The 19,360-nt window shown below is 39.9% G+C and overlaps 1 protein-coding gene across 1 annotated transcript in view; it reads left to right on the plus strand.

Annotated features, from left to right (window-relative positions):
- Positions 1-640, plus strand: part of TPO (thyroid peroxidase) — a 216,482-nt gene extending 215,842 nt beyond the window's left edge. Inside the window, exon 14 of the mRNA XM_007948120.1 lies at positions 537-640. Within this exon, the coding sequence (XP_007946311.1) occupies positions 537-640 (104 nt within the window). The remainder of the gene's footprint in view (positions 1-536) is intronic.
- The last annotated feature ends 18,720 nt before the right edge of the window (positions 641-19,360 follow it).

Raw genomic sequence — 19,360 nt, forward strand, 5'->3', positions numbered from 1 at the left:
TAAGATTGCCCCTGTGGAAAGCAAAATACAACCAAAGAGACAATTTCATAGTGTTGAAGCACATTCTTTTAACTATTTTGCCCATGAGGTTGCTTTGTATCCACATCTAGTTGCTTTCAATGGTTTCCATGATCTCTACAATGGGGCTAGTTAGTTTTCTTAGTGGTTTGGTGAGAAAGAGAGTTTTCCTTCCTTACACACAGTGGGTGGGTTGTGCATAGTCTCATAGGAAATGCTGCAGTGCTAATGATGAGCAAGCTCACCCTAAATGACGCTTGTCATCTGGAAAAGGCAAATGTCTTTCAAGCTTAAAATTACTCTATCATACATTCACTATCTACACACCTTACATTTAGATCTAAATACATTTGTTCGGATGAACTTTTCCCTATCAGATAGTGACCCTCTGTGCCCTGCACTACCATGTATGTCATGAAAAGGATCTGGGCTTCAGAGTCAAGCAGGACGGATACTGGCCCACTGCCCACAGACCCTGACAGGCACACCTCTAACCAGGTCTCCCTTCTGTGCTCTAGACTCTGGAAGACTCCCAAAAGCCTCATTCGTCTCCATCACATTAGGCGGCGTGCTGATCGGTGGCTTGGCAGCATTGATCTGGGTGGTGATTTGCAGATGGTAAGTCCCACATTCTTCAGTTTTACCTTCCACAGGAAGCAATTTTTTGTTCTTTGGACAAGGCCATTAATGAAGCTTCTTTATTTCTCTGAAGCCAGTATATATTATAAGTATCAGGAACTCATGTATCTCCAGCAGTATTTTGTACAACTTAGTTGACTTTCTAGTTCTTTCATTATGCTTTAAATAATAAAAGTGTAATGATCATTAGTACACTTTAGGTTGTATCAGAGACATGTAGATAGAGATTAAGCAACATTGAATACTTTGGTAGCTTTAACTGAAATACTCTGTAGGAATAAAAATGTCATACAAAGTTTTCTCAGAGGGAAATAAAAAGTCATCCATGGATAAAATGTTTTATTCTTCAATCGTATCCTCTCTCCCAAAGGCAAACTACCCAGAAATTAAAAGTGAAACTTTAATGCTAAAAATGGCACTACCATTGAAATGTTCAGACATAAATCTGAGAATTTCTGACCTGTGATGGCATTCCCTGCTGGGAGGGTCTTCAGAAGGAGTTTTCTCTCTAGTGGTGGGTGTCGATCAGGCTGTGTTTCTCCAACCGTGGGAGAATAGATTCAGCTTGGATTCCCTTGTTAGTTCTTTTTACCTTGAAACTATTAAGAAGTAAACTTTTTGAGTTTTTCTTAATTTTTTTAATACACAATTATTTATTTCAAATATAAAGTGTAAAAAGAAGGCAACAGCCTAAAATGTAAGAATTCATTGCTTTAAAAGTCTGATACCCCCTGCAAAATATACATGGTACTTTCTTTTCTACCTCCAGACTTTCCCTCAAACTGTTAGACTCTACATATAATACCAAAAAACAAACTCACTGCTGTCGAGCAGGATCTGACTCATAGCAACCCCTCCTTGGGTTTCCGAAGAGGTATCTTTATAGAAGTAGATTGCCCAGTCTTCCTTCTGAGGAGTAGCTGGTGGGTTTGAACCACCAGCCTTCTGGTTAGCAGTCAAATGCCTTAGGAACTATGGCATCAGAGCTCCTCTACATAAAATAGCATCTCTGTTTTCTCTTCCAAAGCAACTGTCATGCTTCCTTCAAGACACACTTTCAACCTATCATGTTTAACATCTGGGAAAGAGATGCAAGAGACATGCATTGCTGAGAGAGACACGAAGAGACACTCACTGCTGGGAGAGAGACTGTGAGAGACTGTTGGCTGAGAGATGGTGGGCTGAGTGAGACTGAGTCTTTTTTCCTGAACTTGAATTGTAGCCTGGTGCTTCCCTAATAAACCCCATAATCTGTGAGTTCTGTGTGGCTACTGCAGTGAATTATCGAAACCAGCAGGAAAATGGTGAGCTCTGCTGAAGGAACGGTTGATGTCAGAGCTGGTGAAAGGGTTGGAGGGAGGCAGCATATCTGGCCTCACAGTAATGGGCCTTGGGTTACTGTTAGTGATTCTGTCTGCCTCTTATGTGGTTAGAGGAGGTCAGAAGATGTGGCCTCCTTGCCCCTTTGGCAGGTAATAACTGTGAAATCCCTTCAAGTGGAAAGCTAATAACAATAGCTAGAAGTTTTGTGTCAGATTCTAGGTCAAGTAATTTTTGGTCACTATCTCATTTAATCTTCCTATTAATTATATGACACTAGTTAGTAGTATTATCTCCATTTTCAGTGTATCATAATAAGATTGACCAAGATTTTGTTACAAGTTTGATAAATAGCAAAGTAGGTTTTAAGCCCAAGATGAGTCTGATACTGAAGGCCATAATTATGGCCATTATGCCATACTACCTCTCTTTAAAGTTGAACTTGAACACAACATGATGAAGGAATATAGCTATTGTTATTGTTAGCTGCTGCCAAATTGGCTCCCAATTCATGTGTATAATGGAATGAAGTGCTGTCTGATCCTGTGCCATCCCCATGATGGTTGCAGATTGGACCTTTATGATCCTTACAGTTTTCTTTGGCTGGTTTTGGAAGTAGATCCCCAGATCCTTCTCCCCAGTTCTTTTTACTCTGGATGTTCCACTAAAACCTGTCCAGAATCGTAACAACCCACATGCCTCTGCTGGCAAATGGGTGTTGATTGTACATAAGCTACATTGGATAGGAATTGAACCCAAGTCTTCTACGTGGAAAGCAAGATGTTTTGAGTAATCATTGACTATTTGTTTAACACTCACCTTCTCATAAAACTTCATTCAACTTACTTAAAATAACATTTAGACAGTGTGTCTAGTTTTAGGTGGGGGAAGGTAGCAGGAAATATTCCATGTGTTGGAATATAAGAATATAAAAGAATCATTTGGTCTTAAAATGGAGCTCTGGTGGTGTAGTGCCTAAGGCATCTGACTGCTAACCAGAAGGCCAGAGGTTCAAACCCACCAGCCACTCCTTGGACTGGGCAATCTACTTTCCTAGAGATACTACCTCGGAAACCCAAGGAGGGGTCTCTATGAGTCGGATCAACTCAATAGCAGTGAACTTAGTTTGTTTTTTGTTTTTTGGGTCTTTTTTTAGTTTTTGGTCTTAAAATATAAGAATCACTTGGTCTTAAAAGCTTAAAAACAAAAACCAAACTCACTGCCATTAAGTTGATTCCTACTCATAACAACCTCCTTTGGGTTTCCAAGGTGGTAAAACTTTACAGAAGTAGATTGCCCTGTCTCCCTTCCACAGAGTGGCTGGTGGGTTTGAACCACCAACCTTCTGGTTAGCAGTCAAATTTAGCTAGTTATGAAACAGACCAAGCAATAAACAATAAATAGACCTTAGATAAACAAACAAAAGTTAGCTGAGTTCAGTAATCATATCTATCAAATGTGTATATTCTGAAAATCGACATTACTATAATTTAGTATTCATGTACAATTTTGTATTTGTAAAAATCTCTATAAACATATATTACCTTACCATTATAAAATATATTAGTACTTCTAGTTCACACTCACAAGGATGGGAGTTGTTTTCCTTAAGATTGACAACCATAAATTAAATGAATATCTTTCAGAGGAAATTTGGGAGGGAAATATACCTGCTGCACTTAATTTTAGTCTCTACAGTGTTAAAAATATGCTACTAAGCACCAACTCGTTTTTCAAAATATTACTTACTTGAATTACTTGAAAGGTGGATATAAACTTGCTAAACATGTTTACAAAGAAGAAGCAGTGAGCTAGGAAGAGGCAAGAAGCTTCTAAATGTTGTTTTATTAACAGTAACTGTCTCATTGATTTTTGACTCATGACCCCATGTGATATAGTAGAACTTGTCCATAGGGTTTGCTAAGCTGTAATCTTTACAAGAGCAGATCACCAAGTCTTTCTCCCAGTGGCCAGGTATGAACAGTCAACTTTTCATTTAGCAGCCAAAAGATTAACCACTGTGCCATCAAGGCGCCTCTTTAATAGAAAACCATAAATGGAGGGAAAGTTGATCACACAAACCCCATCTGAAACCACCATATCCACTGCCTATGGAAACTCAACAAAAGCAATACCCTGAAACAAAAGCACTGCATCCTCAGATATGTAATCTAAATTAGCTAAGCAAGAAAGAGTCATTTGCTCAAGAAATATTTCCTTAGCATATACTGTCACTTGCTTGTGCTAACCAATAGACACATTTCAAATTTCACTTCCCTTTGCATCTTGTTGTCTTAAGCTTTAGAAATCTGATACTATTTTCTTAGGGAATTGTAAGGTGATGATTGATGAGAAAGAGGGGGGGAACTATCTTAGTATCTCATACGACTAGGTGTTCAATAAAAATTAATTTCCACTTCCAATGAAACAAAGATGTTCTGATTCCACTCTTCCCTCACTTTTACCTGTCCTGCTATTTTGACACTAAGATTGTATATTTTGAGGCCATAATTATTGATATAAACATTTCAGATATATATCAACATTGATGGGTTTTCACTGAAAAACTATATCCAGACTTAACTCCATTAAACCAACTCCAAAATCAACTTTCTTTACAGTGCTATAAAAATACATCCAAATTTTTTTACATTTTTTACTTCATTAAAATTATTTTCACCAAGATAAATTATTTTCTGAATACATTTTTACACCAATAATTTGACATGTTCATCAGTTCTTTGGTTAATATCAAGTTTACCAATTTTCCATTCTATCATTGTAAGTTTTCCTATGTGCTATTATTTCCACAATTCAAAACTTCTTAGACCAACATTTTTTCATATGAATTTCATTGTGATTTTTTTTCCTACTTGTTATTAGTCAATAATAAATTTTAACATGCACTGTGTTTCAGTCCTTGTTAATCATCTCTTCTTTTTATTAGTTGTAACAACTCTAACTGTCCCCCATCATTTACAATTTTTACTGTTACCAAGGGAGTTCTGATGGCATAGTGCCTAAGGCATTCGACTACTAACCACAAGGCTGGTGGTGATGTGATTTTTCAGTTGTTGGTTTTTGTTTTTGTTTTTGTTTTTGTCTATAGTAAGATTTACCTTGATATTGATTATTTTTTAACAGTATGCATTATATTTGGAAAATGATTGATAATTTGTATTTATTTTCATCTAATCCATGAGAGAATTGTGAGCAGTTTTCTTCAAAAATGCAAGACTTCCCTGATCTTTAGTTCAGTTAACCCTTTTCTTCTGCTTATTCCCCACATCATCCCATATTATTAATTGTTCAGAAGTGCTCCCTTTAACTGCAACCTGGGTACTTTTCCTCTCCTTCTCTATCCTCCTCTCTTTATTATTAGACTAGTATATCTTCAGGACTAAGGGCCAGCTGGGTTAGCCTGAGACACAGCCATAACCCACAAGAAGAGGACTGGGCTTCACACCAATTCTCCTCTTTTCCCTTTCCCTCACCACAGAGGACTCAGATCCTAGAGCTGGGAGACAGAGAAAAGAGTGTGAGCAGACCCTTCCCTACTCCATGATTCTCAAGCCATAAGTCCAGCTTCCCCTAGGAAGAGAATTACCTCTGAATTCAACATCAGCTTGAAATTTTAAACCAAGTGAAAGTGAGTTTTAATGACCAACATTATCTCTATGAGATCTGTAAAAAGTATAATTAAAGAAAATTTATCAAATTAAAAATAAACACAGTATATAGAAAAATAAATCCCTTTAGATGTACCACCCTTCTCCCCCAGTGAACTGAAACTACTCAATAATCCAGTTGCCTATTGACTAGTTTTGTTTTGTAACTGTCTGCCACGCTAGACTAAGAGCTGGTCCCAGGCCAGGATCCCAACTAGTTGGTGATCCGTGGATACAAAGCCTTAGCACAGTGCATGACAGTCCTGGGAAACCCATAAGTATTTGTTAAATTGTTTAGTAAAATAAGATAATTTTAATATGTTCCACATTGTTTTGAGAGAATTTGTATTTTCAGGATCACCTAACGTCTAAGAGGAGGAATTAGTTTCAGAACAGATGCATTCTAAGTGTTAAGTTCAATGCTTTCTATTTTATACTAATCTGTTTTTAGCCTTTTTTTTTTTTTTAATGGGAGAGGGGCAAGGAGAATTACAAGGATGACCATTGACTAAGTAGACAAGAATTGAGGATCCCTAATTGAATCCATTTATTGGTCTAACATTTTTACTGCGAGGTCCTGGCTAATTTTCTTTATACCTACAAATTTTTCTTTCTTAAAATAAGTATCACACCTATACCCCAGTGTCAAAACTCAGTAAGAAAAGATCGAGTGTTCTATTCTTTCTCTATCCATGAAATCATAATGCTTTTTAGGCTAATTGAAAGACTAGTCTACTTTCCTGCCAGGTCTTGGCTGTGAAATGTATTTTGCCTTTTCACATGAATCCAACCACTTTAAGCCAAACAAATGTTTTTGTGATGGTTACACATCCCCTGGACATTGAGGTTCAACAGGCATAGCTGTTTCCAAATTCCCAGCTTGGAGGCCTGCCTTCTTTATTCCTGAGGTCCTTCATGGAAACACCATGTGGCATTATGGCTGTCTGCTGCCAATTTCAGGAAGAGGCATCTGCCAGCTCAGTGTTGAGGTACTCACTGTCATTAGTGCATGTCTCAAACTATAGATCTAGAAGACACAATTTGGCATAAAGTTAAGGTCCATACCAACTAAAGATTAGCTACAATGTATTTCCAAACCTGCCCACAGCAAAACACAGGTGCTGGGGACCCTTTCCTGCTTCTGCAGCCCTGTATGGAGTGTGTTGGAAATCAACTCTGGAGATGTAATACACACAGGACAGAAGCTCCAGAGACGTAGTAGACATAGGACAAAAGCTCCAGGGCTCACATCCATAGTCACCAACATGAAACAAATGGAAAAATTGAACTGTGGATAATCTTGCCATCAAAACTGTAATGTGACTGGTGGGATTGCTCTCTTACAAAAGAAATATTGTGAAGAATATTATTTCCACATTGTTCTTGGTTTTAAAAAATTCTTTACAGTTACAGACCTTTTCTCAAAGACAGGGACTTTGGTACTTCGTATGTCTTTTCTAGTCATAGTCTTTGTATCTCCCACTGGATTTCTGGGTGGGATTATGCAAATAAGGTGTGTAGAACTCTGACGTTGGGATTGGTTAGTTTTGTCATGCTGCCAGGCTTAAAATGAGCCTTCCTTGAGACATAGGGGGCGGATCTCACTGCCATCAAGAGAGAAGAGCTGGAGGTGAAGTAGAGTGTGACCGTAGATCCAAGATCCCCACACTGGACCTCCTTGGCAGAGACACATGTCAGAGAGAGATGCTCTGGCAGAGAGATGGTCACCAAGTGGAACCAAGAGGCATGGGACAGAATGGTGGGCTAACCTGGCCCACAGAGCAAGAAACCTGAGTGTCCTTAGGCTGGAGGCTTGCTGAAGGGTTGGGGTACACCTAGGTGTACTTATCGGCAGAGCTAAAAGAACTTTGTAACTTTTGCCCAAGCAGAGCAGAGGTCAGATCAAGAGGCCAAGGGCCAGGGAGGCATGCCTGAGGGCAAAGCAGAGAGGAGACTGTCCTGATCAAAGAATTGTATCCTGAATGCATTCTTGAATCGGAATTGTAGCCTGTTACTTCCCTAATAAACCCCATAATCATGAGTATTGGCTGTGAGTTCTATGTGGTCATTGCACCGAATTATCAAGCCAGCAGAGAAGTAGTGAGTGCTATGGGAGAGACTGGTTGGTATCGGAACTGGTAAAAGGCTAGAGGATGGCGGCATGTCTGGCCTCATAAGAGTCAGCCTTGGGCTGCTGATGGTGATTCTGTCTTCCTTTTGTGAAGTTACAGGAAGTCAGAAGATGTTGCCTCCATGCCGTTTTTGCAGGCAAATTATGTTTTTTGTCAAATGCAGGCAAACTATGGTAAACTATGTTGTTGATAAGCAATAATGAAGCAATAAAACAAAACTAAAAAACAGAGACAAGACAGAAGTTGGAGTCTTGGTTCTACCACTCATAGTGCATGATGTTGAACAAGTAAATACAACTTTCTGATCTTGTGTTTGTTGTTGTTAGGTGTCGTCAAGTCCATTCCAACTCATAGCAACCCATGTTCAACAGAACAAACTACCACACAATTCATCCAGTACTGTAATAGACAGTGTTTCAATGTTATTTGTAGGTTTTCAGTGACCAATTTTTTCAAAAGGGCACCACAATGTTGTTCTTCCTCATCTGCCTTAGTCTGGGAGCTCCACTGAAACCTGTCCACCTCAGGTGATCCTGCTGGAACCTTCCAGCATCACAGCAGTATGCAAGCCACCACAGTATGCAAGTCACACTGACAGATGAATGGTGGGATCTTGTGTTTACTCTCCTTTAAAACAGAGATAAGTACTAATACTTGTTTCAGATTTCACCAGATTATTGCAAAGATCAAATGATCCAACATGTACTAGCACTTTTAAAACTGCAAAGCACTATTAATCACCATTAGAGTGCTTTTAAATCATTGATTGATTTCATTAGGAAAATACACAACACTGCCTTTCTTAAAGTTGTCTAATCAAAGACCTATGACCTCATGTAGAGAAGTATTCCTTTGAAATCATGAATTTCTCTAAAGTCTTGCTTTCCAATGTCCATACACAAACACAAACGCAACCACTGGATTCGGATCTGACTCATAGCGACCCCTCCTTGGGTTTCTGAGGTGGAATCACTACAGAAGTAGATTCCCCAACCCTCCTTCCAAGGAGTGACTTGTGAGTTTGAACCACCAGCCTTCTGGTTAGCAGTCAGATGCCTTAGGCACTATACCAACAGAGCTCCCGTCCATTCACAAGTCTTGTCTATTTACCTCCCCCACCCCACACTGAGATAACAGGCTGGAGGTCAGACAGATCCTTTAATTATTTTACTCATTCATTCAAAAACTCTTATTAAGGGCCTTCCATGTTCCAAGGCATTGCTAGATGCTGGGAATATAGGTGTCAATAAGCCAGACCTACTGTCTGCCCTCACGTGGGTCACAGTCTAGTGGGATAGAGAGTAGCAAAAATCAGAAAAATGAAGAGTGTGTGTGTGTGTGTGTGTGAGAGAGAGAGACCAATTACTCTGTAGTACATTAAGTGCTGTGAATGAAAGGATATGGTGTTGAGGGCCACTTGGCCCCAGGGATATCTTCTCATGAGAAATTATGTCTAAATTCCTGAACTGAGATCATTAATCAAAAGATGCTCCTCAGAAACCAGGTATTGGGCAGCGAACTTACCCACAAGGTACAGCTAAAGGCATCTAAATGTCACCACTATATCTACAGCTTACCCATCCCAGGTGGTGAAGAAGAGAAGCTCAAACTACATGTGCAGGTTTCTTTGATCAGAGAGAAGGGTTCTTACAGTGTATTAACATTTACTCTTCACTGCCCTTGGTTGAACTAAGCATTTTTCTTCTGACATCTCTGAAGGAACTAAATGTGGGCTTCTCTGAGATAGTTACAAGCTGCTTCTCTTTCATTCTTCCAGCTTTTACCCCTTAGCCTGAGGCTAAATTCCACTCCTCTTTTGTAACCCCTGTATTCACCAGATTACAAGGAGCTGCAAAATAGTTACTATAAACCTTTAAATCCAGTACAAAAAGAATTTTTTTTTTTGAAAAGAAACAACCAGAATGATATATGAAGAAAATCATTCCACTGCACTCGGCAGCACCCCTATTGTAATTGAATCTGTCATTTAACTTTCTTTTAAAAAGTCAATGAGGAAAAATTCAGATAAGGAGAAAATATGGTCCCTGCCATTTGGATTTTAAATATATTTAGTTGTCATTGGTAGCTTAGTGCCTAAGGCATTTGACTGCTAACCAAAAGGTTGGTGATTCAAACCCACCAGCCACTCCTCAGAAGGAAGATTGGGCAATCTACTTCCATAATGATACTGCCTCAGAACCCCAAGGAGGAATTGCTATGAGTCAGATCTTACTCCTCAGCAGTAAGTTTGGTTTTTTTGGTTTTGGTCCATGCTGGGGAGCTGCCTCCAGGGCAGAGTTAGTCTGAGATATGCCAGGGACAAGTGGACTAATGATTTGATGTTCCTGATGACTGGTGTTGTTATGTGCCATCAAGTCGGGCCCAACTCATAGCGACATAGTGACCCCTCCTTGGGTTTCCGAGGCAGTATCATTACAAAAGTAGATTGCCCAATAACTGGTAGTATTTAAATATTGATTCTCATCAGAATTATACATCCATCACCCTCTGTCATAGGGAGTCCTGGTGGCTTAGTGTATATAAAGGACTCAGTTGCTAACCAAAAGGTCAGCAGTTTGATCCCATCAGCCACTCCATGGGAGAAAGGATTGGCATTATGCTTACATAAATATTCACAGCCTTGGAAACCCTATAGGGTAGTTGCAATCTATCCTACAGGGTCACTATGAATCAGAATCAACTTGACAGCAGTGGTTGGTTAGTTGACCCTTCTGTCAGTTTTTCTTAGTGCTGTCTGTTGTGTTTTGCTATGATGGTGGAAGCTATGCCGCTGATATTTCACATACTCACAGGATCACCCATGGTGGACAGGATTAAGTGGAGTTTCCAGGCTAACACAGACTTGGAAGAATGGCCTGGCAATATACTTACAAAAATTAGCCAATGAAAACCTTATGGATCACAACAGAATATTGTCAAATATAGTGCTGGAAGATAATCCCCTGGGTTGGAAGACACTCATAATACACAATGGCCACAACAATGGACTCGAGCATACCAGGGATCATAAAGATGGTGACATTTCGTTCAGCTGGGTATGGGATCACCACCATGAATCAAAGCCAACTCGAGGCAACTAAAAAAAACAAAATACATACATACAGTGTAACAAGTCAGAGTGTTTAATAATGTCTGTTATTTAAAATCAGCAGTCACCCAACTTCCTCCCCTCAATAATTTTTGTCTTACAGCTGATTTTTTGAGAATTTTCTTCCATGACCCTGAGTTGCATGTTTGTATTGCTACTCTTCTCTGGGCCCCTTCACTCATATACAGCTTTCCCACCCCTCCTACATCCCAGGATAGTCACATGACCATTTTGGTTAGATTGATATTTAGTGTTCACCTTGTAATGATTACATGAATACTGTTTGGACTAAACCATGTAGAAAATTATGACTACTTTTCTTTCCTATTCATTTTTTGTTTACATTGCAACTCCCGTAGGGTTTCCAAGTCTGTAAATCCTTACAGAAGCAGACCCCCTCAACTTCCTTCCACAGAAAAGCTGGTGGGTTCAAACTACCAACCTTTTGGTCAGCAGCCCAATGCCTTAAACACAGCACCATTTTACAGAGTGAGAAATTAACCTGATAAAAATTCGGGTTCCTTCCATCTCAGCGAAATTTCTAGGAGTCCAATGATGTGGGGCATGTCGAGACATTTCTACTAACTGAAGGAAAAGTTATTGCATCTGGCTCCTCCTATAACTAAAAAGGAAGCACAATGCCTAGTGAGCCTCTGGATTTTGGAGTCAGCATATCCCTTATTTGAGTGTGTGACTCTGGCCTATTTATCAAGTGACTCAAAAGCTGATAGCTTTGATTGGGACCCAGAACAAGAGAAGGCTCTGCAACAGGTTCAGGCTGCCATGCAAGCAGCTATGCCACTTGGGCCGTATGATCCTAATCCTATGGTACTTGAAATGTCTGTGGCAGATAGAGATGCTGTTTGGAGTTTTGGCAGGCTGTTATTGATGAATCACAGCACAGACCCTTAGGAGTTTGGAGCAAAGTCCTGCCATCCTCTGCAGACAACTGCCCACCTTTTGAGAATCAGATATTAGCTTGTTACTGGGCCTTAATAAGGACTGAATGCCTAACCATATGTCCTGAGCTTTCCATCTTGACCTGGGTGCAGTCAGACCCACACAGCACACTCCAAAATTAAATGGAAGTGGACTATAAAAGATGGGGCTCAAGAAGGACCTGAAGACACAAATAGTTGCATGAGGAAGTAACCCAAATGCCCCTGGTCTCCACTCCTGTCACATGACCTTCCTTCTCCCAGTGTGTCCTATGGTCTCATGAGGAGTTCCTTTGTGATCAATTGACTGAGAAAAAGACAACTCATGCCTGATTTAAAGATGCTTATGCAAATATGCTGGCACCACTAGAAAGTGTACACCAGTAGCACTATAGCCCCTTTCTGCAATCTCCCTGGAGGACAGTAGCGAATAGAAATCCTCAAGCTGGACAAAACTTCAAGCAGTACACCTGGTTGTTTACTTTCCTTGAAAAGAGAGATGGCCAGATATGTCTTGTATACTAATTCATGCACTGTGGCCAGGGCTTGGCTGGATGGTAAGGGACTTGGAAGGAACATGATTGGAAAATTGGTGACAAGAAGGTATGGGTAAGAGGTATATGGATAGACATCTCCAGCTGGGCCAAAGAAGTGAAGATATGTGTGTCTCATGTGAATGTTCACCAGTGGGTGACCTTTCCAGGAGAGGATTTTAACAATCAAGTGGATAGCATTGCACATTCTGTGAAAACCAGTCATATTCTTTCCTTAGCCACTCTTATCATTGCCCATTGAGCTCATGAATAAAGTGGCCATGGTGGCAGGCATAGAGGTTATGCATGGGCTCAGCAACGTGGACTTCCATTCCCCAAGGCTGACTTGGATACAAACACTGCTAAGTGCCAATCTGCCAGCAGCGGAGATCAACACTGAGTCTACAATATGGAACTATTCGTTGGAGCAATCAGACAACAATCTGCTAACAGATTGTTACATTTGGGGCATTTTCATCAAGGAAGGGGCAGTGTTTTTGTCTTATTAGTATGGAAACTTATGCTGGATATGGATTTGCCTTCTTTGCATACAGTACTTATGTGAAAACTACCATGATGAACTTAATGCTTTATCCACTATCATGGTATCCCATACAGCAACACCTCAGATCAAGGACTCACCTTAGAGTAAATGAAGTGTAGTAATAGGCCTGTGTTCATAGAATTCACTGGTCTTACCATGTTTCCCATTATCCTGCAGCAGCTAGCTTGATATGACTGTGGAATGGCTTGCTAAAGACACAATTATTGTGCTAGCTAGGTGGCAATAACTTGCAGAATTGAGATAATGTCCTCCAGAAAGTTGTACGTGTTCTAAATCAGGGGCTTGGAGGCTGCTTTTCACTTGGGTGTGGCACTTTATAAAGGCCGGGACCTGAGGTAAATGGGCAAGGAGACTGGAGGCTGCTTTTTGGTTGGGGATGGCTCTATATTAAGGCTAAGGCCTGAGGTAGGCAGGCTCAGGGCCTGAGGTAGGCAGGCCAGGGGCTTGGAGGATGCTTTTCACTTGGTTATGGCTCTATATTAAGGCCAGGGCCTTAGGTAGATGGGCCCAGGGCTTGGAGGGTGCTTCTTGCTTGGGGTTGCCTCTATATTAAGGCTGGGGCCTGAGGTGAGCAGGCCCAGGGTTTGGAGGCTGCTTATAGCTTGGGGTTGCCTCTATATTAAGGCCAGGGACTGAGGTAGGTGGACCCAGGGCTTGGAGGCTGCTTTTCACTTCAGTGTATGTTAAGGCCAGGGCCTGAGGTAGACAGATGCAGAGGGATTAGAAACAACTAAGGGAAACAAACTTGTCTGTCAGTTTGTCATCTTTTGGTGGCTTACATGTTACTGTGAGGCTGGAGTATATACCACCATGTTGCAAAATGCCAGCAGGGTTACCCATGGTGGAGAGGTTTCAGCGGAGCTTCTGGGCTTAGAAAGACTCAGAAGGAAGAGGCCATCCACTTCTCAAACAATTGGCCAGTGAAAACCTTATGAATAGCAGTGAAACACTGTCTGATATATTACCGGAAAACTTTATGAACAGCCCTGAAACATTGTCTGACATAGTGCTGGAAGATGAGCCCATCAGGTTGGAAGGCACTCACTATTTGACTGAAGAAGATCTGACTCCTCAAAGTAGAGACGACCTTAACGATATGGATAGAGTAAAGCTTTCGGGACCTCCATTGGCTGATGTGGCATGACTCAAAAAGAGCAAAAACAGATGCAAACATCCATTAGTAGTTAGAACATGGAATGTATGAAGTATGACTCTAGGAAAATTGGAAGTCAAAAATGAATGGAACGCATAAAGTTCGATATCCTAGGCATTGGTGAGCTGAAATGGACTGGTTTTGGTCATTTTGAATCAATATGATTTATTATGCCAGGAACAACAAATTGAAGAGGAATGGTGTGGCTTTCATCATCACAAAGACTGTTTCAAGATCTGTCCTGAAGTACAACACTGTATAACTCACCACCGTCAAGTTGGATCCAACTTATAGCAATCCCTCTTTGGATTTCTGAGGCAGTTTCACTACAGAAATAGATTGCGCAATCTTCCTACCAAGGAGTGGCTGGTGAGTTTGAACCACCAGCCTTCTGGTTAGCAGTCAAATGCCTTAGGTACTACCCCAATATCCATATGCCTAAAAGGAAGACCAGTTAATGCTAATATTATCTAAATTTACGCACCAACCACCTAAACCAAAGATGAGGATATTGAAGATTTCTACCAACTTCTGTAGTCTGAAATTGACTGAAAATGCAATCAAGATGTGTTGATTATCACTGGTGACTGGAATGAAAAAGTTGGAAACAAAAAAGAGTTACCAGTAGTTGGAAAATATGGCCTTAGTGATAGAAATAGCATTGGAGATTGCATGATAGATTTTTGTAAGACCAACAACTAACATTCTAAATACCTTTCTTCAACAACATAAGTGATGATTATATAAGTAGACTTTACCAGATGAAATACACAAGAATAAGATTGACTACATCTCTGGCAACAGGCAATGGAGAAGTTCAATATCTTCTGCAAAAACAGGGCCAGAAGCTGATTATGGAACAGAGCATCAACTGCTTATATTCCTGTTCAAGCTGAAGTTGAACACAATTAAAACAAGTCCATGAGAGCCAAAATATGACCTTGAATATATCTCTCCTGAATTTAGAGACCATTTAAAGAATAGATTTGATGCATTGAACACCAATGATAGAAAACCAGAGGAGTTGTGGGATGACATCAAGAACATCATCCATGAAGAAATCAAGAGGTCATTAAAAAGACGAGAAAGGAAGAAAAGACCAAAATGGATGTCAGAAGAGACTCTGAAACTTGCCCTTGAGTGGAGAGTAGCTAAAGCAAATGGAAGAAATGACAACATAAAAGAGCTGAACAGAAGATCCCAAAGAAGAGCTCCAGAAGACCAAGACAACTACTATAATGAAATGTGCAAAAACCTGGAATTAGAAAACCAAATGGGAAGATCACACTTGACATTTCTCAAGATGAAAGAACTGAGGGAAATATTTAAGCCTCAAGTTGCAATATTGAAAGATTCTATGGGCAAATATTGAATGATGCAGGAAACATCAAAAATAGATGGAAGGAATACACAGAGTCACTGTACCAAAAAGAATTGGTCAATGTTCATCCACTTCAGGAGATGGCATCTGATCCAGAACCAATAGTATTGAAGGAAGAAGGTGATGCTGCACTGAAGGAGTTGGCAAAGAACAAAGCTCCAGGAATGGACGGAATGCCCATTGAGACGTTTCAACAAAGAGATGCCCCACTGAAGGCACTCACTAGGTTATGCCAAGAGACTTGGAAGACAGCTACCTGGCCAGCTGACTGGAAGAGATCCATTTTTGTACTCATTACAAAGAAAGGTGATCCCACAGAATGTGGAAATTATCAAACAATATCATTAATATAACATGCAAGTAAAATCTTCCTGAAGATAATTCAAAAATGATTGCAGCAGTATATTGACAGAGAACTTCCAGAAATGCAAGCTGGATTCAGAAGAGGATGTGGAATGAGGGATATCATTGCTGATGTCAGATCGATTTAGCTGAAAGCAAAGAATACCAGAAAGATGTTTACTTGTGCTTTACTGACTATGCAAAAACATTTGATTGTGTGCATCAAAACATATTGTGAATAACATTGAGAAAAATGGGAATTCTAGAACACTTGGTTGTATTCATGAATAACCTGTACACAGACCAGGAGGCTGTCGTTTGAACAGAGCAAGGGGATACTGCATGGTTCAAAATCAAAAAGGGAGTATGTCAGGGTGGTGTCCTTTTACCATACTTATTCTATCTGTAGGCTGAGCAAATAATCTAAGAAGCTCGATTATATGAAGAAGAATGTGGCATCAGGATTGAAGGAAGACTCATTAACAACCTGCAATATGCAGATGACACAATTTTGCTTGCTGAAAGTGAGGATGGCTTGAAGCACTTACTGATGAAGATTAAAGACTCCAGTCTGCAGTATGGATTATGCTTCAATATAAAGAAAACAAAAATGCTCACAACTGGTCCAATAAACAGCTTTACAGTGGATGGAGAAAAGATTGAAGTTGTCAAGGATTTCATAATTCTTGGATCTACAACCAACACCAAGAGAAGCAGCAGTCAAGACATCATATGTTGTGTCACATTGGGCAAATCTGCTGCAAAATACCTCTTTCAAGTGATAAAGAGTAAAGATGTCTCCTTGAAGACTAAGGTGTGCCTAACCCAAGCCATGGTATTTTCAATCACCTCTTATGCATGTGAGAGCTGGACAATAAATAAGGAAGACCAATGAAGAGTTGATGCTTTTAAGTTACTGTGTTGGAAAAGAACGGTGAGAATACCACGGTCTGCTAAAAGGTCTAACAAATTGTCCTGGAAGAAGTGCAGCCAGAATGCTCCTTCAAAGCAAAATTGGCCAGACTTCACCTCACCTCCTTTGGTCATGTTTTCAGAAGGAACCATCCCTGGAGAGAGATATCATGCTTGGTAAAGTAGAGGGCCAGTGAAAAATGAGATAGATTGATGAGATAAATTGACAATATATATATAACTTATATATACATAAATTTCACTGATTTTGCTTCTCTAGAGAAACTAGGATAAGACAAGGTTGAAGTCCATACAGATGGTGCCTTGGAAGAGTGGTGTGATGATCTACTTTCTAAAAATCAGCCATTGAAAATCCTATGGAGAACAGTTCTATTCTGACACGTGTGTTGTCATGAGTCTAAGTTGACTTGACAGCAACTGGTTTCCTGGTTTTGCCTTAACCTGTATTATTTTCACTTTCTGAAATGCCTTTCATTCTTTGGCTCCCTAGAAAATTACTACAGTATCCTCAGGAATTCTAGTCCAATGATTCTTCCACTCTGCTGCCTTCTCTAATTCCTATCCTCCATTTTGTTTCCAGAGCAGCCTGTGCACATTTCAATTTAACATCTATGCATTGTCTTATAATTGCCTATTCTCCTGAATTGTGAACTTCTTATGGGTGAGGTTTGAGCCTGGTCGACAGCGGCTGTTCTGGGAACAATAAATTTGACTGGTGGTTTTAGGGTCCTCTCTCTATGCCACAATATTGAATGTGACAGTTCTAAAAGTTTTATGGCAACTAATCTTGGAATTCCAATTCTCAAGAACAAAAGAAATTCTACAGGTAGTTCCCTGTAGACACTTCAGCTCAGGAAAGCACATTCAAGGAATGTGTACCCCTTTCATTTTTACTTTCCCAAATCATCATTTTCAGACATCATCATTACCCAGTGGAAAGCCTGGATGCCAGGAACCTTTTATAATGAGAACAAATCTGTTTGCCTCCAGCAGTTCTTGGCCAAAAAACTGGGTCACTGTCATTCCTGTCACCTCTAATTGAGATGACACCAGATGAGAATGATGGAAATTTGGGAGAGAAGTGTGGAAGTAGAATAGCATTTTCCCCACTTCCATTACAATGGTAGCCTTATGGTAGCTACTTATTATTTCTGTGCCCTTCACTCTATATTATCTAATAAATTAACTACTCTATCCAGTCAATCACTATGACAAGAACTGTCTTCTTATTTACAAACTCCAAATTTGCTCCTTTCCTTTGTTGAAATTGGCAATGCTGATTCCATTTTTACAAACTGAAAAACCTCTATCATCTTTGTTCAGTGAACACAGGTTGAGGTGTGGGTGACAGAGATCTATATGACACACCTCCTACCTTATTTCCTTACTATCTAGATGCCCACCTCGTATAACTCCTAATCACTCAGAAATTTAGTTTCTTTACTTCTAACATGACAGTAATTATACCTCTCTTGGAGATTTGTGATTGTTAAAGACATATTATCTGAAAGACTCAGCCTGGCAAGAGGTATGTCTTGAATAAGACCCACTGGTGCTGTTACAACCTCTACTCAGCTATCTCTACCAAATAGGCATGACTCATATTTTATCTAAATCCTGTCATAATAAGTAGAGAAAACTTGTTGAATAGGCTCTTAAATACACTAGACTTCTTTCTTTCTCTAGTCTGTTCAGAATAGAAATAACTGAAGCTTTCCTATTGAGTGAGGGTCATGAGGGGCCCTGGGCACTGTCTTTGTAAATATAAAACAAACAAGCAAAATTACATTTACCAACATTGTAACTGTAGACCATACAGCTGATCTATACATTCATATTATTATTGTTATTAAGTTTTTATTATTTACCAATTTCTCCTTAACTAAAACTTAAGAGTTGTTTATTATATTGAAGGACTAAGTAAAAAGATGAACTGATGCATTTGAATGTGGTGTTGGCAAAGAATACTGAAAATACCATGGACTGCCAGAACAAACAAGTCTATCTTGGAAGAAGTGCAACTGGAATGCTCCTTAGAAGCAAGTATGGCAAGACTTCATCTCTCATACTTTGGTCATTTTATCAGAAGAGAACAGTCCATGGAGAAGGATATCATGCTTGGTAAAGTAGAGGGCCAGTGAAAAATGAGATAGATTGATGAGATAAATTGACACAGCAACCGCAACGATGGGCTCAAGCACGGCATGGCAGTGATTGTGAGGATGGTGCAAGATTGGCCAATGTTTCATTCTGTTGTACATATGAGTCAGAACCAATTTAATGGCACCTAACAAAACAAGAAGTAACAAGAAATTTCAGCATAGATATATATGTATCTTGCCATACGAAGTGGTTCCAAGTGTATGTCATAAATCTCATATGACAGCCATATAACCCCTAAAAAAGCATCACTTCGTCATGCTCTTGCATGGATATCTCTACTTAAAAAAAAGCTATGCTTAATCAGTCTGTGTTCCTTACTTTATTGTTTCTCATCAAAATTCTTACTTAACTGTTGTTGTTGTTGTTGTTGTTATATGCCGTCAAGTCGGCCCCGACTCATAGCAACCCCTCCTTGGGTTTCCAAGGCAGTATCACTACGGAAGTAGGATTGCCCAACCTTCCTTCC

The sequence above is a fragment of the Orycteropus afer genome, unplaced genomic scaffold, assembly GCF_000298275.1.
Source record: "Orycteropus afer afer isolate SDZICR_OR568_19922 unplaced genomic scaffold, OryAfe1.0 scaffold00204, whole genome shotgun sequence".
NCBI classification, from domain to species: domain Eukaryota; kingdom Metazoa; phylum Chordata; class Mammalia; order Tubulidentata; family Orycteropodidae; genus Orycteropus; species Orycteropus afer.